This window comes from Vombatus ursinus, unplaced genomic scaffold, assembly GCF_900497805.2.
Source record: "Vombatus ursinus unplaced genomic scaffold, bare-nosed wombat genome assembly UNPS02012319.1, whole genome shotgun sequence".
NCBI lineage: Eukaryota > Metazoa > Chordata > Mammalia > Diprotodontia > Vombatidae > Vombatus > Vombatus ursinus.
The window spans coordinates 4,044,242-4,066,472 of record NW_020952097.1 but is presented as its reverse complement, the minus strand read 5'-3'; the positions used below and the strand labels follow the sequence as shown (position 1 = coordinate 4,066,472).

At 47.9% G+C, this 22,231-nt stretch overlaps 2 protein-coding genes across 3 annotated transcripts; one reads left to right on the top strand and one right to left on the bottom strand.

Moving 5' to 3' along the window:
- Positions 1–203: 203 nt before the first annotated feature.
- CHCHD5 (coiled-coil-helix-coiled-coil-helix domain containing 5) lies at positions 204–3,826 on the bottom strand. 2 transcript variants are annotated; one of them, XM_027857697.1, is made up of 4 exons: positions 3,746–3,826; positions 3,333–3,473; positions 3,065–3,215; positions 204–2,946 (listed from the first exon to the last, which is right to left on the bottom strand). In XM_027857697.1, coding segments are annotated over exons 1-4 (318 nt in total). In that variant the 5' UTR covers positions 3,748–3,826; the 3' UTR covers positions 204–2,922. The 2 variants fall into 2 exon arrangements, with proteins under 2 accessions (XP_027713498.1, XP_027713497.1); XM_027857696.1 differs by having other exon boundaries at positions 204–3,215.
- On the top strand, positions 3,794–22,074 carry ATP13A1 (ATPase 13A1). The gene is made up of 26 exons (XM_027857694.1): positions 3,794–4,255; positions 5,260–5,349; positions 5,479–5,669; positions 6,774–6,846; positions 7,292–7,447; positions 7,627–7,696; positions 8,090–8,196; positions 8,280–8,409; positions 8,852–8,907; positions 9,201–9,327; positions 9,436–9,573; positions 9,657–9,777; positions 10,180–10,337; positions 10,592–10,767; positions 10,956–11,066; positions 11,187–11,312; positions 11,607–11,715; positions 18,866–19,065; positions 19,150–19,246; positions 19,546–19,712; positions 19,797–19,911; positions 20,242–20,438; positions 20,770–20,912; positions 21,043–21,154; positions 21,368–21,511; positions 21,728–22,074. Exons 1-26 carry the CDS (start codon positions 3,809–3,811, stop codon positions 21,836–21,838), a joined length of 3,672 nt encoding a protein of 1,223 aa, XP_027713495.1. The 5' UTR covers positions 3,794–3,808; the 3' UTR covers positions 21,839–22,074.
- Positions 22,075–22,231: the final 157 nt, after the last annotated feature.

Sequence of the window (22,231 nt, the reverse complement as noted above, 5' to 3'; positions counted from 1 at the left end):
CTGTTGGCTACGGGTCTTGTCTCTCTTCCCACGACCAGGCCAGCTGATCAGCGGAGCCCCTGACCTATTTCCTCCTGCCCCACGTTGGGCGCCACTTGTGCCGGCCGCGCCGTGCACTCTCCTCCTAACAGGGGCAGGCTGTCAGGGTCATACTTACCAACCTTCGGAGCCTACCCAGATAAACATAAGAGAGGAGCCGATCGGGAGGTGCAAGCACTCAGACTTTATTCAGAGACCATCACAGCAAACCAAGCAGGAGAGCAAGAGAGAGCCCCGGCTCCTACTGCCCCTTATAAACTTTACTAACTCCTCCTCCTCCTCAGCCTGCCTTCAGTGATTGGGCATAGGTCCAGATACCGGAAGGAGACTTCTGGGGTTAGCGCTGCACCAAAGGAGAGGACGTAACAAAGGAAGATTGCTCCCTGCCGTCTAACTCCTGCGTGGCACAGCCCCCTGCTTCGGTCCGGTTACTTCCTAATATCTTGTCCCTACCCCACTTCACCATGTGGCTTGTAGCCAACATCGGACAACCCCTCACAGGTAGGGACCTAGGGTGGCTCATTGGTTAGGCTCTTCCTTACACAGGTTTGGGAAGCATAAACTTATGAGACTGCTTTTACATTTAGTAAAGGATAGAAGATGAGAAGTTGTAAGGTTTGAGTGGCAATCATGGACTTAAACACTAAAGGCTGTTTTGCTTCGAAGACAGGAATTATTGGGAGCCCAGACATTCAGGAGTCCTATAGAATCATTTCCCCCTCCCCCCCAAAAAAGTGTGGCAAGATTGAGGGGGAGATTGTTATAGTTGATATATGACTGTTTGGTTTTCTCTGCTCTAACCCCAAGGCTTTTCTGTTTAAGTTAACCCTAAAAAAAAAATCCTCTAAATTTGGTCTGTTTCAGAGAGCAGGAAACTGGAGCCAAAAGGCAAAACAGGGTTTGCCCGAGGTCACACTATTGCAAGACTCTAGTGGCCTTTCTCACATACTATGGACAAATTGTGGGGGAGGGAGCAGTCTAGAGGGTAAGTTTGCCTTTATCTCTTTGCTAAGACCACATTTGTCTTAAGACCCTCAAAACCCATATTCTGACATCAACAAGCTAGGGGTGGGGGTAGTAATGTAATTAACTTGGATTAATAACAGTCACAAAAATCCCTATTATACTATTACAGCCAGAAGGGACCCTGGAATCGTTTCTCAGAGAATTTAACTGACTCGTCCAAGATTACACAGCAAGTTAATATAAGAGTTGGGGCTAGAAGTCAGGTCTCTTATGTCCTAGCCTATTTCTCTTCTATATCATGCTGCCTCTGACTCCTTTCAGTGATCCTACGTTTGTTGTCCTAAGGAAAACCATCCAAAACCAGCACCATCTCCAAAGAGCCAATTCTTTGAGATCCTTAGTGGGAAGATGATCCAAGTGCCATATGCCTACTAGGAAATTTCTTTGTGTATACTCTTTTTCAGAGTGTGAATAAAAATGTTAAAATTTTAGGACAATTCTAGTACCAGTCTCCATGTAACTTGTCACTCTTCACCTATAGAAATGATAATGACTCACCTCAGCACTCTCTTATGACTGAGCCTGAAGACAGGGAAATAAGGACAACTGTTCATAAGCAGGGAAAAGGGACAAATGACATTAAGCAGAATTGGATGAGTTTAGCTTAGGAGAACTTTCTGAAGCAGGGAAAATGTTAGATTTAAGCAGGAAAGGGAAAGTGGGGCAAAAGACAGGTCCTATGGCAGAGTGGAGTGAATAAAGCTATTTGTTGAAGTGATAGGAATGACCAATGTGGAGTCTGGGGGAACTAAAAGAATGGCTTTGATTGTGGTATGGTGTGGTGAAATGAAAAGACTGAAATTCTCAAACACTGCATTCACATGCATATCTGGGCTCTGCCACTTAACATTATTTGTGTGACCTTTGCCTAACAATTAGAGGCACTGAAAGGTAAAATGGGCTGCTCGGAGAGAAGGTGGGTTTCTCCTGGTAGATCTTCAAGCAGTAGCAGTATGACCATTTGCTGGGTATGAGAAAGCGCTGATTATCTAGAATATGGGTTAGTAGACTATATAACAGCAAAGATCCAACTCAAATTCTGTGAAACTGATTAATCTCCCCTAGCTTCAGTCTGTAAATGAGTTAGACTAACTGGCCTTTGAGTTTTCTTCCAGATCTACTTCTATGTCTTCATTCTAGCATGTATTTTAATTTAGATACTGACCCCCAATAAAATAGTACTCTAAATCTCATACTGAGTCCTTTAGTATGAAATGTAATTACCAAAGTTTTAGAAATTCTCACTTTGTCCCTGATACAGTAGTAAGTAGCAGAGGAGGGAATGAACACCGTTGCTCTAACTCCAAATCCAATTTCTGTGTTGTACTGTTGTACCTCTGAACTTTGCTTTACTTTCCCCATTTTACCTCACCCTACTATATGCTCTGAGGGGGAGGGAACAGGAGAGGAAGAGCGTAAAGATATTCCCGATCCTGTTCAGTTTCCAACTTTAGGAACATGAGGTGGTGAATCAGAAGTGACCCTGACACTCTTATGCTCTTGATCTGAGTGCCCTCTGGCCCAGGTTGTTCCTAGGTCCAATAACTCTCTTCATGTTGAGGAATCTTTCCATTTAGACTTTCCAAAGAAAACATTTATAAATTAAAAAACAAGACCTGTTTGTCCTTTCTTATGCCTTTACCCTAGAGCAGAGAAGTTCACTACCCTCAGGCCAAGGTAGAGGAGAAGCTTTTGAACCTAGGGCTCTTAACTAATGTGTCTTTATTTGGTTGGTGAGGTGTGGGCTCAACACCTTCAGGTCAGCCATCAGTGACTAAGGCCCTTCCAACGGCTCTCCAGAGAAAATCCCATGTTCACATATGCTCAATGCTTCCATGGCCCAAGAAAAATAAATGCTCACTGCGCCTGGAGAGAGTCTGGCTGTGGAGGAAAAGGACGCTGGTCACTTATCTGTCCTTCCCTCCCAAGACGTATCTCAAGGCTTGGTGGCAGGGGCCGGGACCGCAGACCTGTCCCTCCCGGAGTTCCTGCTGCCCACCTCTGCCGGCGGCTGCACCCGTTCGGCACACTGCAGGAATCGCCGAACGTGCTCGGAGCAGTTGCCCACGGCAGCTTCATTCTGTCGGAGACACAGCTCAAAGGCTTCAAAAGGTTCGGCACATTCCTGACGGATCTGACGAATGATAGGGCTGGACGGAGGGTGGGGGAAGGGGAGAGAAGGCTACAAGTCAAGAACCACAGTCCTGGCCCCTTCCTCTGGGCAGCCGCAGCTCCGCTTCCCTCCCGTCTGCCCCGCTCAGACTCACTGGGAAGAGGTGCACTGGGCGATGCTCATCTTCAGGTGGTAGCAGTCCCGCTGCCACGACTGCGGCTTGGCAGCCACGCACTGGCCATACTGCTCCAGCTCCCTGCTGCAGTAGCGCGCGGTCACTTCCAGGGCCGCCTGCCTGCAGGAGGGAAGTGAAGGAAGTGGAGACGGTGCCGCCCAGAGGGCGGGGCGTGGGGGGGGGGACGAAGGTGAGGCCTAGGGAGGTTCCACGAGGCCCAGATAGCGCGAGCGTATCTATCATTCCCCTGGTCTCCGTAAGCAAAAGAGTGGCGAGGAGGGGAGGGAGGGCCCCGGGGGGGGGGGGGCCTGGGGGGGGGGGGGGGGGGGGGGGGGCCCCCGGGGGGGGGGGTTCCTGGGCTCGGGAGGCCGGACGAGGCTCCCGCTACTCACATGTCGTTGCCGCGGCAGGTGCTGGAAAGGCCCTGATTCCTCCCCTTCCGGTCACGGCCGGTGATGGCAGCGTGCAGGAATAGCGGAAGGGGGATACCGGAAGTGAGCCGGCGTCTGTTCCCGGAAGCGAGTGCCGAGCTGAGGAAGATGGCGGCGGCGGCGGGCTTGGATGGCGGTAGCGGCTCGTGTCGGGGGCCGCCGGCTGCGCGGCCGCTTCTGCTGCCCGCAGGGCCTGCACTAGTGGCGGGCGGGGACGAGCTGGTGGCCGCAGTGTGGCCGTACCGGCGCCTGACCCGCCTGCGCCGCCTCACGGTGCTGCCCTTCGTGGGGCTCCTCTACCCGGCCTGGCTGGGTGCCGCGGCCGCCGGCTGCTGGGGCTGGACGGGCGGCTGGACAGAGGTCCCGGAGGCGGCTCTGCTCACCCTGGCAGCCATCGGGCTCGCGCACGCGCTCACTGTTCTCTCCGGCCACTGGTCCGTGCACGCGCACTGCGCGCTCACTTGTGCTCCGGTAAGGGCGCGCGCGTCCGGGCGTGGGGAGGGGGCAGAGTAGGGTGGACTTTGGCGAGAAGGGAGCGGGGTGGGAAGGCCAAGCGCCTCCCCCAAGGCCACGTCTTTCCCCGCCTTCCCCTGGGCCACGTCCTTCCCTGCCCGCTCTGCCTGCCGTGCTGCTGGAACTCTGCTCACACCGGCAGTCCCGGTCTCCCTCGAGCCTCCACGTGTTGTGTGTAGCCTCCCTCAGCCCGCATCCCCGGGCCCACCTGGCTCGGCATCTTCGTGATCTCAGCAAGGGCTTTCACCTTCCTCTGGCCTGCCGTGGGGGCACGTCACCCCTTGCATTTCAGATGTGTGGCTAGGGTTGTGGCATGGGGAGAGCTGGGTGAGGGAGACCTTCCTGGCCCAGGGCCAGGGCTCTGGCAGTGCTGCCACTTCTAATCCTAGTTTAATTAGTCTTCCTCCCCGTGTCAGAGCTGTTGTGAGACAAGGTACTGTGCACGTGTGTGTTTGTAGCTGGTCTCCAGTAACTTTACTCTTGGCATCCACACACCTGTTCTGCCTCATGGATGTCTCAGGTGTCTTGGGGCAGGCGTATGTGGCATTAGTCATGAATACTCACTGGCCTCTTGGGAGACTTTATCTCTACTCCTTAAGGCATTAGGATGAAAAAAGGAAATGCTCACCCAGAAACCAGTCTTAAGGAATTTTATATTCCTTGTTTTCAGACCAAGGGTGTATGTCCCCTAAAGGGGAAAGTTCTAGAGCTGAGAAACAAGGTAGGGGAGAAAGGTTGCCGCCAGAAGGAGCAATAGACAAGATCTTTCAGTCCTAGAGTTGCCTGGGACTACGGCACAAGAATGTGGGGGAGGGGTAGAGCTAAAAAGCTAGGACAGGTCTTTCATCTTTTTCATTTGGTTTTAAATTGGTATATTTCTTTATCTAGCACTTGACAAGATAGGACTCAACTTTATGCCTCAGATCTCTTACCTGGGACTTAAGTTTTACTGTGACTTACAGGAATATGATCCCTGCAAAGCATCCCTGGTGAAGGTGGTTCCAACTCCCAACAACGGATCAGCTGAGCTTGTAGCTTTGCATCGGGATGAGGTAAGCATCATAGACTCAATAGGATTTCTGGAGCCATATCCTTGTTGCCTGGCAGCATCCCTGTATAGGACCTTTAGCCTCCAGTTTCCCCTCCACCACATACACAGTAACCCAGGCCTGTTCCTCCAGGGAGAAGGCGGGCAGGAGGTGCTGTCCTTTGAATTTCAGAAGATCAAATACTCCTATGACAGAGGGGAGAAAAAGAAGTTCCTTCCAGTGGCATTTCCTGTGGGAAGCCCCTTTTCCTGCTACCAGAATGCCAGGGGCTTTCAGGAAGATGCAGAAATCCGAGCAGCTGAAAAGAGATATGGTACCAACAAGTGAGTTGTCTGCTCACCTTGGAAAAGTCATCTTTCCTGTCAGGGACTTCATACTTTTCCTACATACTATGAGTTAGCCCCTAGAATTCCTTGGTACCAAGCTAATCTCTACCCTTGAATTGGGTTAATATTCTTCTTTTTAGGAGTCCATCAAGTCTCTGCCTTCAACTGCTCCAGATTGATTATTGGCAGGACTCCCTTATTCCTGATGGTTCCCTTTCCATTTCACCCTGTGCACTGTCAGACTAATCTTTCCAAAGCACAGAAAGTTAGGGTGACATGTTTGAAGTCCTACCATTTGCCATACATAGCCTCTAGGTTTCATATATGCTACAGTGCCATCCTCCTGCTCAGAAACTTTTGTTGGCCCTCCATAGCCTATGAGATATCTGAACTCCTTGGCCTTGTGTATGAAGCTCCTACAGTCTGACCTTTGTCTACTCCTGCTCTCCCATACAAACCTTCATCTTTAGATGAAGCATTTATATGAGCATTGCTCATATTTCCTGCCCTTGCTTATAACTATCTGCCATGATTGGAATGTTTTATTTCCTCAGTGTTTCTCTTAAGTCTTTTCCTCCTTCAGGACCCAGCTCAAAAACCAGCTTATTCATGGAGATTTTCTGACCACTCTGTCTTTCCTTGATCCCTTTCTCCTCTGAAATCCCCAACATTCTGTACTCTTGGCACATTGTGCCCTCTGCTTCTCTTCACCGTTGAAACTCATCTCAGCAACCTGACTGAGCTCCTTGAGGGCAGGGCCCCTGTCTTCCACCGCTATCCCCAGTGCCCAGCATGGTGCTCTGCAAAAGATAGGCTTCAATAAGTGTGTGTTGGGAATAATAATAAAATGAACAGCACAGGGAGAGCAGCAGTGTTGCCATGTCTGTTCTGCCTTAGTGACTCTAGGGGCAGATTGCTACTTGCCTTTCCTAACCCTCAGTCTGAGCTAGAAGCTGGAGAGACATATCCCACAAGATTGTCTGCAGGTGGGGCAGTTGTTGTTGAAGTGGGGATTTTCATCTGATTTTGGGGGGCTGCCCTGTCACCCTTCAGAAGCCTGATATCTCCTGGTGGGGTTGGGGGGGCTGGTCTCCTTTTCAGGGCGGAGATGGTGGTGCCTGAGTTCTCGGAGCTGTTTAAAGAGAGAGCCACAGCCCCCTTCTTTGTGTTTCAGGTAAAGGTACCTCTGTTGTCTCTGAGGTTCAGCCCCTGGTGCTAGGGCTGCTGTGCATGCCCTCTCCTCTCCACTCCAATCCAACAAGCATTTATTAAGCACCTACTATGTACAGGGCACCGTGGTAAGCACTGGGGATCTAAAGACAAAATAAAAAACAGTTTCTGCCCTCAAGGAGCTTACATTCTACTGAAGCTTATATTTTCTCTGTTGTTTCACTTGGGGGAAAAAGTGAAACTTTGTTAGTTGACTCATGGAATGTTTAATGACAGGCACCTCAGCTTGAGGAATAAGTAGGCCGACTATTCTCCCCATCTCCCCACCTCCTGAATCCCTTGCCCTACCTTCCCAGGGGTCAAGGTCCCTCCTCCTGCCATAATTTTTGCAAATAAGACAAAATCAGGTCTAGGCCTAATTTCATGCTGTGTCTTCTGGTCCTCCCCAGGTGTTTTGTGTGGGGCTGTGGTGCCTTGATGAGTACTGGTACTACAGTGTCTTCACCCTCTCCATGTTGGTTGCCTTTGAGGCATCCCTGGTACAGCAGCAGATGAGGAATATGTCAGAGATTCGAAAAATGGGCAATAAGCCATACATGATCCAGGTATGGTATAGGCTGGGCTGGACTTGCTTAGCTTTAAGGACAGCTAGCTTGCCCAGGAATTTCTCTGGGCAAAGCTCAGGGGGAGGGGTTGGCAATCTTGTTGGGTATGACTAGACTTGGGACAAGATTGGAACTGTTGGTTGCTGCTTATTCAGCACCGTCCTACCTCATTCTGGCAGGTTTATCGGAGCCGAAAGTGGAGACCAATTTCCAGTGATGAGATCATACCTGGAGACGTCGTCTCCATCGGTAACATTCTGGGTGCAAAGGGTTCCAAGTTCCCAGATACAGCCTCTTCCTCCTCCCCTCTCTACTGCTGACAATCATGGATATTTAGAAATGAAAGGGACCTGAGAGATGATCTAGTCCAGTTGTCTCCTTTTCTATACAGGGTGGCAGGGGGCGGATTAAGACTTAGAGGAAGAGACTTTTAGACGGTGGCGCGTTGACCTGGTGGTGGGCTCAGAAATAGAACCCAGATGTTCTGACTGCCCTTGGTTATCCTGAGATATGTTACCCTCAGCCCTGTCCTAGGGAAAGCTGGGCCTTCTTCAGGCTTCTTCTTTGTGTATGGTGCTAGGGGAGTCATGAATCAGGTGGGCTCTGTCTCCCAGTGATAGCATCCCTCTTCTTCCCCAATAGGTCGCTCCCCCCATGAGAACCTAGTCCCCTGTGATGTGCTACTGCTGCGGGGCCGCTGCATTGTGGATGAGGCCATGCTTACTGGGGAGTCAGTACCCCAGATGAAGGTGAGGCAAGAGAAATGGAAGTCCAGGTAGGATGTGGGGATCTGGGAGACAAGTCCTAAAGATCACTGGTGATCTCATTGCAGGAACCGATTGAGGACCTGGACCCAGACCGTATGCTGGATGTACAAGCTGATTCACGCCTCCATGTTATCTTTGGGGGCACCAAGGTTGTGCAGCATATTGCTCCCCAGAAAGCCACCACAGGGCTGAAACGTAGGTTTCTCTCTACCTTCCACATTGGATGACCTACCTGGTCAGGCATTTCTTCTCCCCCCCTCCGGTGAAAATGGCTTTTGACTGATGTGGTTTCCACCTGCCTCCAGCTTGGGTCTGACTTTCACCAGTTTTGGTCTGTGACTCAAAATCTGTGAAGCATGGGTTTAGGTGTGTGTACATGAGCAATAATGAGGTGATCTTTGAATTACCAACATGTCTGTTCCTCCACAGAGCTATATAAGGATAATCAAACATTGGTTTTTTCCTACTCCTCATTGTAGCTTGTATTTTTCTCACCATCTAAGTGATAATGTAATATATAGAAAGTATGTGACAGTTGGTAAAGGCACTGGGTAAATACAGGCTATGCAGATCAGAGGGGGTTCCTCCTTCCTGTAGAGATCACACAACCTTTAAATTACCTGGTTTTCTCCTGCAGCAGTTGACAATGGTTGTGTGGCCTATGTTCTGAGGACTGGCTTCAATACATCACAGGTAACAGTCATTTGGTGGGGTGGGTAGGAATGTGATATAGCAGTAGGTTCTGGAAGGGGGAGGAGGGAGTCCTTCATGTCTTCTAATCATACCATCAGGTCGATTGACATGTTTTCCCTATTATTGTTATGAAATATCTTCATTACCTTCTGCCCTTGGTTTAGGGTTTAGTATTTGATTAGTCTTTGAGGCCCCAATACAGAAAAATGACTGCCCCATCCTGTATCTGAAAAAGAGCAAGGTTTTCCATCTCCACTACTTCAATTAAAGAATCTTTATTCTGCCTCTGCCAGGGCAAACTGCTTCGCACAATCCTTTTTGGAGTGAAGAGGGTGACTGCTAACAACCTAGAGACCTTTATCTTCATCCTCTTCCTACTTGTCTTTGCAGTTGCAGCAGCAGCATATGTTTGGATTGAAGGTAAACTGTCTTGTTCCCTGGGCCTCAAGGTTTGGCCAGGCCTCGATCATGTTCTTGCTTTGACCCTGACCCTGATTATGCAGCCCACATTATCTGTCTCCTATGCAGGCACTAAGGACCCCAGCAGGAACCGATACAAGCTGTTTCTGGAATGCACTCTGATCCTGACCTCAGTTGTGCCCCCAGAGCTTCCCATTGAGCTGTCTCTGGCAGTCAACACCTCTCTCATTGCATTGGCCAAACTCTGTGAGTGGCCTGGGTGGGTGGGAAGAGGTTAGCCAGCCATGGAGACAGCCCCAGAGGCCTTCACTCCAGCTTGTTTCTTGCAGACATGTATTGCACAGAGCCGTTCCGGATCCCCTTTGCTGGGAAAGTCCAAGTGTGCTGCTTTGACAAGACAGGCACCCTGACCAGTGACAGCCTTGTGGTGCGGGGCGTGGCTGGACTCAAGTGAGTGACCAGGGGAGGCTGATCTGTGCCCTAGGGAGGATAGAAAGCACTCTTTAAGTATTCTCAGGAATTTTGCCTGACCCAGGATTTGGCCCTTAGGTGTAGATAGTAACATGGAAGTCAAGGGCACCTAGGGTAGATTCTAGTCCCTGTGGTGGAGGTTTACCCCTGAATAGTCCAGTCTCTAGAATGGCATTTCAGCCTCGGTAGGGAGCTTGTTCAACTTTTCCACTTTACTCAGATCCCTCTCCTGTTGTTCAAGGCTTTCCTCAAGACTGAGGAGGCAGACTGAGATATTGGATGCATAGCCATCCCTTTTACTGTTTGGGTGGGAGGTTGGGAGAGACACTTGCAGCCCTGTCTCTACACTGTAACCTGGCTGGCTGTTTCCCATCGTTGCAGAGATGGGAAGGAGGTGACGCCAGTGTCCAATATTCCTGTAGAAACACACCGGGCCCTGGCCACATGCCACTCCCTAGTGCTACTGGATGATGGCTCCTTGGTAGGAGATCCTCTAGAGAAAGCCATGCTGACAGCTGTGGAGTGGACTCTTACCAAAGGTGAGTAATCACTCAGAGGACTGCCTTGGGAGTGAGCACAAGAGAATGAGTTCTCCTGTTTGGATTAGAACTTATATCCATGCCATGGGTAAAGGGGTGGAGGTTTAGTTTGGCTCAGAGCTACCTCATTGGACACCAGAGTAGCAGTGCTGGGAGGCAGTGGGATGTGAGCAGAGTGGATTTGGGGTGGAGGGATGGTATCCTCGCTGCCTAATGAGTGAAACCCCTCAGGACTCCTGCTTATTTGTTTCCAGATGAGAAAGTTTTCCCCAGAAGTATTAAAACTCAGGGACTGAAAATTCACCAGCGCTTTCATTTTGCCAGTGCCCTGAAGCGAATGTCCGTGCTGGCCTCCTACGAGAAGATGGGGTCCGCCGACCTGTGTTACATCGCTGCAGTGAAGGGGGCCCCTGAGACCCTGCATCCCATGGTGAGCACCACCCTGGTGCTTTCCCACAAGGCTGACCATGTATCTGAGACAAGAGAGGCTCAGGCGCTACATGGGTTCCTATTGTCCTGAAGCACACCTTGGGGACTACTGGCCACAGTAGTGGGATGGCCAGAGACCTCTGTGGCTGGGTTGGTCAGTTTATAATGCAATTTTTCTTTCTCCTCTAGTTTTCTCAGTGCCCAAGGGACTATCAAAGCATTCATACTGAGATTTCCAGGGAAGGGGCCCGTATCCTCGCTCTGGGATATAAGGAACTGGGCCATCTCACTCATCAGCAGGTATCTGACCTTCCCTCTTTCTCATGACACAGAGTAGTAGTTCTTGACAGTGGCCTTGGTGTGTAGCTCTGCTCTCTCTCCAGCACTTCAGCTGACCTACCCTTTCTGACTTCTTCCAAGGTTCGAGAGGTTAAACGTGAAACTCTTGAATGCCACCTGAAATTTGTGGGTTTCATTGTAGTCTCCTGTCCGCTCAAAGCTGACTCCAAAGCTGTGATTCGGGAGATCCAAAATGCGTCGCACAGGGTATGGTTCCTTCCTCCCTTGTTGAGACCCTTACCCCTGCTCCCTGTCTGCCCCTACTCATGCTTCATAGGATCATAGAATTAGAGTTGGATGGGACTCTAGAGGCCATGGAATCCAACCTTCTGGCTTTGCAGGCAGAGGTGAAGGGACTGGCCCAGGGTTACCCAGGCAATAAGTTGTCAGGTTGGATTTGAACTCAGGTCCCTGTGACTCCAGCCCTACACTGTACCCATTATGCTACCAGCTGTTTGTCCCTTCTCATAGCTCATCCTGGATACTCCCCTGTCCTTCCAGGTGGTCATGATCACAGGTGATAACCCGCTTACAGCCTGTCACGTGGCCCAGGAGCTGCATTTCATTGAGAAGGAGCACACATTAATCTTGCAGGCCCCCTCCCAGAAAGGTAAGTTTTGGATTCTGTGCAGGTGACAGGAGGTCCCCTGTTGACCCCTGGTAGTAGGAAGCAGGGTGGTCAGGGAAGTGGAGCAAGGACCATAGCAGGCTTCCACGTCTATGGGGGTGTGAGTTTGCAGGGGCCTCCTGCACGGTCACATAAACTCTGAGTAGGTCGTGCTTGTTTACCAGATATTGACTGACGATTGACTGGCCACCCTCATCAGTTCTTTTAGTTCAACACATGGTTATTGAATCTCCTTAGGGTCATCTAAGTTGTGCAAAAGCCAAGGTCTCTGGCTAGAGAAATGAGACTCACACGTGATTCAGTTAGGAGTCGACATAGGTGTAGTTTGTATTGAGATAAGTGTACAGTTCTGGACTAACTCAGAAAAGGGAGATACCACTGGCCTGAGGTCGTCTCAGAATAATCACAAGTATTTCTTAAACCTTTACTATTTGCTAAGAAGATATGTTGTACGTATCCTTGAGAAGCTTGTAGTCTAGGAGGAAGAAAAAATACCACCACAAATCAGATGGGATTTGTGCTTTGAAAGGGTTTAAAAAAAAAAGTGATGTGTGAAATACAAAGAGGAAGGTTATTACCAATCAGGCAAGTGCCAGGAAGACTTTTACATCAGAGGTGGCTTTTGAGTGGGGCTGCAAAGGAGAAGTCAGAATTAGGCATGCAAAGAGAAAGAAGATATTTCAGGCTGAGGGAAGAACCTGAGAAAACACACTGAGGTGGGACCACAGTGTGTTTCAGGAAGAAGGGAGCTGCCCTGGTTTGATTTGAAACCTCCTGCCTGATGAAGAAGAATATAAGTCACAGATTATGATTTGGAAGGGACCTTAGAAAACATCAAGTCCAATTGTACCTGAATGAAAATCCTCTGAATTCTCTGTTCATCCTCTGCTTGCAGATCTCTGGTGAGGGAAAAGCTCACCACCATCATCTGTTCCACTTATGGACAACTCCAATTTTGAGGAAAATTTTTCCTTTTATGAAATAGAAATCTGTCTCTGTGGCTAACGTACATCATTGTTCCTGGCTTTGCCATCTATGGCCACACTGAATAAGTGGTAATACTTCCTCATGGTAGTCCTTCAAATACTTAAACATGGCTTCTCTCTAACCCCACCTCCCAACTTTTCTCTTCTCCATGCTTAACTACCCTCCCCATTTCCCTCCAGTCCTTTCATGGGGTGACTTCTAATCCCCTCACTGTCCTTGTTGCCTTCTCCTAGAGGTGTTCCAGCATGTAAGTGTCCTTCCTAAATTGTGGCACCCAGAATTCAAAGCATGTTTGACCATGGTACATTGAAGCCGGGTTATTAGCTCACTCACTTTGGCTCTGTTCCGCTAAATAATGAAGCCCAAGATCACATCAAGCTTTTGCTTTTTTGACTGCCAAGTAACACTGACTGACTCATCCTGCTTGTGGTCTCCTAAGACTTCCAAGTTCTTTTCACATACCTAAACATTCTCCACTATCTCATACTTAATGAAATTAATTTTTCAATCCATGCAAATTTATAAATCCTTGTTAAATTTTGCTTTATTGAATTTGGCTAGTCACCAAGCTGTTTAAATCCTTTCAGTCAGAGCTGTGTTAGCTACCCTTCCTAGTTTCATGGTCAAATCATTGATAAAATTTGAAATTGCCCAAGGCCAAGGCCTGAGATGTTCCACCAGAGACCTCTTTCCAGGTTGACATGGGCTCATTAATGGGCAGTGGGACTCTTTGATTTCAGCCAGTTCTGAATCTCCCTGTCTCTCATCTCTCCCAAATGTCTTTTGACTCTCACCTGATGGAAAAAGTCAGGGGGAGGCAGGTGGTAGAAAACCTAGAATAACCTTACTTGGGAGACATTAGGAAGTCACTGTAGGTGTTTTAGCCAAGGAGTTGTCTGGCCAGGTCTGTGCCTAAGAAAGATTATTCTGGAAGTTGTACTAAGATCTGGTTTGGAGAAGAGACTGAGTGGAGTTGGGAAAGGCTATGAAGGTATAGCAGCATTGCAGGAAGGTGGAAATGAGGGCTGGTCCTCAATGAAGGGTAGTAGTACTAGAGAGAGATAAAGGGAAGGTAAAGGATTCAGGAAATGCTGCAGAAGTGGACTCAGTGGAACCTGATACTTTATGTGTGAATAAGGAAGAGGCATGAATGGCCCAAAAGGTATGAACATGGAAGACTGGCTGAGCTGTGGTGCCACCAAGAGAAATGTTGAAGTTAGAAGGGTCTTCTAGGGAAAAAGACAATTAGCTTTGTTTTAGATGGGTTGAGTTTAAAGTGTCATTGCAGGATCCAGCTATAAATACCTCAAGGCATTTGCCCATGTGTTAGTTGGTTGTTGTCCGTCGTTCTTGAAGAAGACCAAAATGACATCATTGTGCTAGAGTCACATTTCATTGTGTCCAACTGTGGCTGGTTAGACCAACACAAGCTCGGAATGCTCTACCACAGGTTGGACACAAATAGTCCATGTGAACATTTGGGGTGGATTCTCTGAATTTGTTCGTCCTGTGTTTCCTTTGAGCTTTTGCATTTCTGCTTTGCTCATAGAGGACAGCACCTTCTCTGATGTGGGCATGCCATGCTGAGCAATCCTGTGCCATTGTCTCCCATGTGACGCAATCAGTTCCAAAGTTTTAAGAGAAACCTTGAGAGTGTCCTTGTATTGCTTCTTCTGACCACCATGTGAATGCTTGCCCTGTGTGATTTCTCCATAAAATAGTCTTTTTGGCAAGCATACACTTTGCATTCAAACAACATGGCCAGCCCATCAGAGTTGCACTCTCTGCAGTAGAGTTTGAGTGTTTGGCAGTTTAGTTCTGGAAAGGACCTCAAAGTCTGGTATCTTATCCTAACAGGTGATCTTCAGAACCTTCCTAAGACAATTCAAATGGAATTTGAAAAGCCCATGGGTAAAAGAATCCTGAAATCCTGTTCAGGAGGTCTGGAAGACCTTTTATCTGTTTACACTGTCTCGATGATCTCATCAGTTCCCATTGGTTAAATTATCATCCCTTTGCTGGTTACTCAGATCTGTATATTCAACTCTTATCTTTCTCTTGAATGCCAGCCCTTTCTTATCATCTACTTGCTGGACCTGTCTATTGGGATGTCTCATAGATATTTCAAACTCAGTATGTTCAAAGTAGAACTCATTTCATTTTCTTCTAGCCTTTCCTGGTTCTGTTCTGGGTACTGTCCTGCCAATCACTTAGGTTTACAACCTTGAAGCCCTCCTTAACTCTTTCATCTAGCTAAACCTACCTTCCCCAACATCTTATCAGTTTCTAGGTCTTGTCCAGTGTCCCTCTACAACATCTCTCAGACATCCATTCCCTTCTCTGCCTGTTTCAAACCGTCATCTCACCACCTAAATAGCCTTCCTGTTTCCAGTCTTTCCCCCTCTCCAGTCCACCCTCCACACAATTTTTAAACTTCTTATTCCTGAAACACAGATCTGACCATGTCATTCTCTTCCTCACAGATCTGCAGTAGCTCCTTGGATTGCTTCTGGGATTAAATACAAACTCCTCCACCTGGCACTTGAAGCTTTCCACAGCACAGCTCCTCCATGTGCCAGTCTTCCTATTACTTTCCTTCACTAACTCTTCTTTCAGGCAGACTGGCCTGTTAGGACTCCGCTGTGCCATTGGAATCCCTTGCTTCAGAGCACACCTGCCACCCAAGCCTTTTCCTGATTCTCCCTTGCTGTTAGTGCTTTTCTCAAAGTTACTTGATGTGACTTTGTATGTTTTGTATTTATCTATCTCTGTACCTTTTGTATCCTCCTGTAGAACTAAACTCCTTGAGATCTGAGAATTTTATCTTTGTCTTTGTATACATGATGCCTTGCACAAAGCTGGTGCTTTAGTAAATGTTAGAATGTTAAGTAGAGCTGAATGGACGATAGCCATTGAGTAGTTCACCTTCTTAGGAATTGGTTTACTCAGTTGTAAAATGAAGTTAAACTAGGTGGTCTCTATGGTATGACAGTCTGTGATTCTGAGTTTGGTGTGGCGACCTGTGTAGATATATGGATATATGAGGAGGAGACACTAGAGGTCTGCCTCTAGTGGGATGGGACAGTGCAGTAATCCACAGTGATGAAGACCTGCATTAGCATGGTAGCATCAGCAGGATTTTGTGATTGAATATATAAAGGATGAAGGAAAGGGAGAGCAGGGATGATAGTGGTGGCATTGGTAGGACTAGGAAAATTTAAATGGAGTAGTTGTATGGAGTTGGAGAAAAGGGGGAGATTATGATCCTAAATTTAGACATGTAGAATTTTTGGAATATCTATGGGATATTTAATCCAAAAGACATTTATTAAATTCCTTCTCTATACTAGTCACTGGCACTCAAAAACAAAATCATCCCTGCACTCAAAAGATCTTATGTTCCACACATAAGTAAATGCAAAATAATTCAAGGCCGGAGAAAGCCCTAACCTAGTGATGATTAGAAAAGGCTTCATGTAAGCAGTACAGACTGTGCTGGGCCTCAAAGGAAGCCAACGATTGATTCCCAGAGGTAGAGGAAAGGAAGAAGGGCATTCTAAGCTTGGGAGACAGCCTAGGCAATGGCAGAGATACAGGAGGGGAGGTGCTGAGTTGAGGGAATAGGAAGTAGGCCCAGTTTGGCTGTAATAGAACTTTTATGATAGAGAGATAAAGTGAAATAAGTTTGGAGGAAGATTGTAAAAGAATCTCTTTTATGATTTTTTATTCTGAATTTAGCCAACACCAAATAAAATGAGCATTCTCATACACAAAGTAACATTTTTTTATAAAGATAATTGTACATAAAGCTGTGAATCTCTGTTCTATGCTGCTTGCTTTTCCTTGTATGTATTTCAACATGTAACCTTCAAAGCTGTCCTGCTTGTCTGTGTTTCCTTGTGGTCTTCTCTTGGTGCACTTTAAAAAAGGTGACCCTCTTCTTTCATTTCTTTTTCAACTCAGTTCTTTCAAGGTCTTTTTTCTCCCCTTTGGAATGTTGCTATTGTATAAACTGTTCTCCTGGTTCTTCTTACCTCACTCTTCTTCAATTCATATAAAACTTTCCAGGTTTCCCTGAAGCTCTTCCTGTGAAAGACTTTAAATGCCAGGGTGAGATGTGCGTATTTTAGTTGAGAGGTAATAACCACTGAAGATGTTTTAGCAGGAGAACAATGTCAACCCTGTGATTTAGGAAAAGGATTTTGATGGCTCTGTCAAAAATAGGTTGAAAAGATTAGAGATTTGAAAGCAGCACAGAGACCAATGAGGAAGCTATTGTAGGAGCTCAGACTATTAGAGGGAATTCAAAAGAGATTAGAATAGGTAGATTAAGGTGACTTCTGCATAAAGATGTTCATTGAAGTCCTGGAAGCTGTTGAGGTGACCAGGAGGAGACAGGAGAATGTGCAGGACCAAGCCTTTGAGTACCCCCATTGTTAGGGGTCGGGCTGCAGGTGATGATCCAGCAAAGGAGGCTGAGAAGGTTAGGTAGGGAGGAGGAAAACCAGAAGTGAAGGTGCCCAAAAGTCAAGGGAAGAGGGAGTAGTCCTGAGGAATGATAGTCCAAAGCTACAAAAGATAGAACTAAGAAAGGGCCAATCAGATAGCAAATAGAGTAAAACCTTGTAGGAGAGAAGTTTTAGGTTGAGGGATGGAGTTAAAAGCCAGATTAGAGGGAAGAGAGGAGTGGGATGGGGGTAAGAGGCAGTAAGCATAAATAGCTTTTTCTAGGCATTTTGGCTTTGTGTGTGGGGAAGAGATATGACATGATGGCTTGAGGGGGGTAGTCAAGTGAAACCTTTTTTCTAAGATTAAGGAGACCTGGGAATGTTTGTAAGATGTAGGAAAGACTCCAGTAAATGAGAAAGAAGGGATGAGTGAAAGGGTGAACTCCAGAAGGAAATTGGATAGTTGGAGTTGGGATCCAGAGCACAAATAAATGGCTTGCAGGACTTCTGCTGAAATGGGGAGAAGAATGAGCTCACAACAGGCAGCTTCTCTTTTCTCAGTAAAATGGTGGAGATGATGGTAGTAGAGGACTTGAGGAGAGGTTTCCAGTAGTCACTGTCAGTAGTAAAATAGTAAAGCAATAAGGGAAAGGTTAACAAATCCTTATGAGGTTGAGATTAGTCAATGTAAATGTGTAGTGGACACAGTTTATACAGTTGTGTGACTTTGTCCAAAGGTATTGGTTGGAAATATGAGAACTTGCCTATTTGTAGCAAAGAACTTGAAACTAAGGGGATGTCCATGAATTGGGAATGGCCAAACAAAGCACAGTATGTGAATTGCAACATAAGAAATGATGAAAGAGCTGGTTTCAGAGAAACCTACCAGACTTGTGTGAACTCAGGCAGTGGGGTGAGTAAAACCAGGAGAACATCTATATGATGACAACATGTAAAGAAAAAACAGCTTTGGAAGACCTAACAACTCTGGTCAAGACAATGGTCAGCCAAAATTCTAGAAGCCTAATGACGGAGCATATTGATTGTAGAATGAGAAGAAGATTTTTTAATTAGGTTAATGAGGGAGTTTGTTGTGCTGGACTTTGCATAATCATTTATAAGGATTTTTCTTTTTTTGGGAGGGGGGGTTGGGATGAAAGGAAGAAAGGAGATTAGCAAGAGCTGCCAAAAAGAAAAAGGAAAGTGGGTCATTAAAGTTTTTTTTTTTTAATGCGCAGAAGAGAACAGAATGAAAGCCAGAAGGAAACATAGATGAGCAGGACAGCTTCAAAAGTTATATGGGGAATTAATTATATACTTGAAAGGCAAGCTGCATGTTACAGAGATTCAGTTTCATGTACAGTCTTCTTTTTCTGTTCTTTTTTGCATGTGAAATGCTCATTTCATTTTGTATTTGTTAAGTTCAGAATAAAAAATTCCAAATAAAGGAAATGTGAATCATTTGCATAGTGGTAGAATTTGAAGGCAGGAGGATTATCTGATCAGTGAGGGAGAGTATGGAGAGAGCTGCCTTGTGCGGTTCCCATAGTTTGTGGTCTGAAGGAAAGGAAGCCAGTAAAGAGGGTAGAGAGGAAATGCTAAGGAGTAGGAGAGTCACTACAATATCATAGCATCCCAAAGGCCAAAGAAGGAAAGAATTCACATACATTTACCATATGGTTCCTGATGTGTTACAGGCTCTGAGTGGCAGTGGCAGTCCATTGATGGCAACATCGTCTTCCCACTCATCCAGAGCCCCACAAAGGAGTTGACTTCAAATCACGCATTGTGCCTCACAGGGGATGGCCTTGCCCACCTCCAGGCTTATGATCATAACTACCTGCTCAAGCTCATTCCCCACGTACAGGTGTTTGCCCGAGTCTCCCCCAAACAGAAGGTGATCTTGGATCCTGGCCAGGGGTTGGGGAGAAGGGACCATTATAGGTTTCCCTCTTGCTGACCACTCCCCCTCCTGTCCTAGGAGTTTGTCATCACTAGCCTAAAGGAGCTTGGCTACGTAACCCTGATGTGTGGGGATGGCACCAATGATGTTGGGGCATTGAAGCATGCGGATGTGGGTAAGGGAAGGGGTGGTGGGTGAGACCCCCCATCTGAATAGGGAGTCATGCATCTGCCTACCTATCTAGCTTCTAGTGTAAGGGTGTGGGGGAAAGTGGGATATTCGTTGAGACAGATGGAAATTTGTTCAGGTGGCATGGTGGATTCCTCGGGAGTGTATGGTAGTGATTGTAAGCTGTGTGGCCATTCTTCCTATGGCCAAAATACTTCACACTCTTCTCCAGAGTCTCCCAATATCTTCTATAAGGGAAGGCGGGTGCACATATCCTTCCTTCCCAGCCCTACTTGTACCTTTCAGGGGTTGCTCTATTGGCCAATGCCCCAGAACGGATATTTGAGAGGCGTCGAAGACCCAGGGATGGCCCCAGTGATGGCAGACTCTCTCTGAGCAGCAGCAGTGTGAGGATGCCCTCAAGGCTGGTCAAGCATCGGCCTGCACGGGAGGAGCAACTGAATCTCCAGCGGGTATGTGAAATTGCCAAGGAACTCTAGGAAACGGGCCCTTCTGAGCTATAACTTGGGCATGTTTGTTTCCCTTCATACCTGTAGGAGCGTCTCAACCAGGTGCTAAGGGACCTAGAGGAGGACCATGCCCCTGTTGTGAAGCTGGGAGATGCTAGCATAGCAGCCCCCTTCACCTCTAAGCTCTCATCCATTCAGTGCAGTGAGTATTCAAGCCCCGAGGGACACAGCACTAACAGATACGGACCCTTCCTGACTTCCCCTTACTGATAGAGACCAACTCCTCGTCCTGTGTCCATTCATTCTCCCTAACCCATTCTGATGCCCAACTGTACTCCTGCCTGCTCCTGGTGATTGACCCTAATACTCGATGACCCTTTGCTGCCTTCTCCCCCCAAGAACTTACTGAAGGCCCTGTGCTAGTCATCACTCTAATCTCACTCCTTTGGGGATGGGAGCTTTTTTAGTATTGTCTCCTTTCTAGTTCCCAAGCCTGACTCTGAACTATCCCCCTCTACTTCCTCTCCCATAGTCTGCCACGTCATCAAACAAGGCCGGTGCACTCTGGTGACCACACTACAGATGTTCAAAATCCTTGCCTTGAATGCACTCATCCTTGCCTACAGCCAGAGCGTCCTGTACCTGGAAGGGGTCAAGTTCAGTGACTTCCAGGCCACACTGCAGGGCCTACTGCTGGCTGGCTGCTTCCTCTTCATCTCCCGCTCCAAGGTTTGTAGAGGCAGCGCAGGCAAGCAGACAACCATTGTGGGAGACAGAGGGAAGACATCCCCTGATCTGCAGGGGCTGGAGGCTCTGCAATCTGTACAGAAGGGATGGGGGTCAGAGACAAACACAAAGGGGTTTGTTTTTGTTTTTGAATCCTGTGGACTCTAATGCATTAGGGGGCTGAGGGGCAAGGGTTAATAAGGGAAGACTTCTGAAAGACGTGAGTTCTAATTGAAGGAAATGGGTACATCCCCTTTTTTCCCTGGGAGTGTGGGGTCTGTCGGGCTTCATCCTCTCTAGAGCAAGGATGAGCAGAGACCTTTCTAACCCCCAGCCCTTGAAGACACTGTCACCAGAGCGACCACTGCCCAACATCTTCAACCTGTACACCGTCCTCACCGTGCTCCTGCAATTTCTGGTGCACTTTCTAAGTCTCATCTATCTATACAAGGGGGCTCAGGCCCGAAGCCCTGGCAAGTGAGTAGTTCCTGTGCCTTCCTCTTTCTTTTCCTTCCAGTAACTTGATAGGGCTCTGTCAGGGTTTAGAGGGTAATGACTTCTGTGCCATTACATGCCTATGGAGTCCTAATCCTCCCTTCTTCTCTAGGAAGGAGGAGTTTGTGGATTTGTACAAAGAGTTTGAGCCGAGCCTGGTCAACAGCACTGTGTATATCATGGCTATGGCCATGCAGATGGCCACTTTTGCCATCAACTATAAGGTGAGGCCTCTCCTACTGAACTAACTCCCGAGGATCCCTGATTCTTACTGACATCACAGCCCTGTAGGGCCCCCAATTTCTGCCAATGCATCCAGCCCCATAATACTAGTCCTGGGAAGACCCAGATTCCCACCAATACCTTACCCCACTGACTACATTGAGTCCCAGGAGGAGGTTAGGGCAAGGGGCTTGAGTGACCCTGGCCTCCCCCAGGGTCCCCCATTCATGGAGAGTCTTCGGGAGAACAAGCCCCTTCTGTGGAGCCTCGGCATATCCACTGCTGCTGTTGCTGGTCTCCTGTTGGGCTCTTCCCCTGACTTCAACAGCCAGTTTGGGCTTGTGGACATCCCTGTGGAGGTAAGGAGGACCTCCATTCAAGCTGCATCTGACTCTGGTGTCCCATTTCTGTCCTTTGGAGTTTCCCCCAGTGAACACTGACCTTGTAAAGTCTTCTAGTCCAGACCCTTGGAGTTTCCTTCATTCCACTGTATTTCCCCCAGAGGCCCCAGGGAAGTTTCTAGTAGAATTAGGTGGGTTCTCTCCCCCTTCTAATGCTCCCTCCGTGTCCTCCAGTTCAAGCTGGTGATTGCTCAGGTCCTGCTGTTCGACTTCTGTGTGGCCCTCCTGGTAGACCGTCTCCTTCAGTTCTTCTTGGGGAGCCCGAAGATGAAAGTGCCTTCATGAGCCTGAACCTGGGGCCCTCCTTCCCAGGACCAAGGACAGGCGACCATGTCAGCCCAGGGTGGGGGCCTGGACGAGCCCAGACTGTGTAGGGAGGAGCAGTGACCACCCCCTTCCTCATCGATGTTCTAAGTGATGTTCTAGGACAGACTTAAGTGGGAACCTTTTGTACTGTGGCCCCCTGCTCTATTCCCTCCCCCTTTGGTAAATAAAGCGACATCAGCGTATTTTAAAGTTAACCTAAGCCTCAACTGTCTGTTGTTATCATAGGATGAGGATCTGGAACTGGAAAGGGCCCCTCTTTGGAGAGGAGTCCCTAGGTTGGGAAGAGGGGAGGCGGGCGATGCAGGCAAGGGAAGCTACCTGCCAGCCTGCTTGGCTGGTTTTTTTAAGGCT

Bases quoted from the DNA above. Each gene is read 5' to 3' on its own strand.
- CHCHD5 (XM_027857696.1), bottom strand. The intron at 3,216-3,332 runs GTGAGTCTGAGC...CCCTCCGTCCAG, and splicing joins GCCCAGTGCACCTCTTCCCA to CCCTATCATTCGTCAGATCC.
- ATP13A1 (XM_027857694.1), top strand. From the start codon at position 3,809: ATGGCAGCGTGCAGGAATAGCGGAAGGGGGATACCGGAAGTGAGCCGG. The intron at 11,067-11,186 runs GTATCTGACCTT...ACTTCTTCCAAG, and splicing joins GCCATCTCACTCATCAGCAG to GTTCGAGAGGTTAAACGTGA. The intron at 21,512-21,727 runs GTAAGGAGGACC...CGTGTCCTCCAG, and splicing joins TTGTGGACATCCCTGTGGAG to TTCAAGCTGGTGATTGCTCA.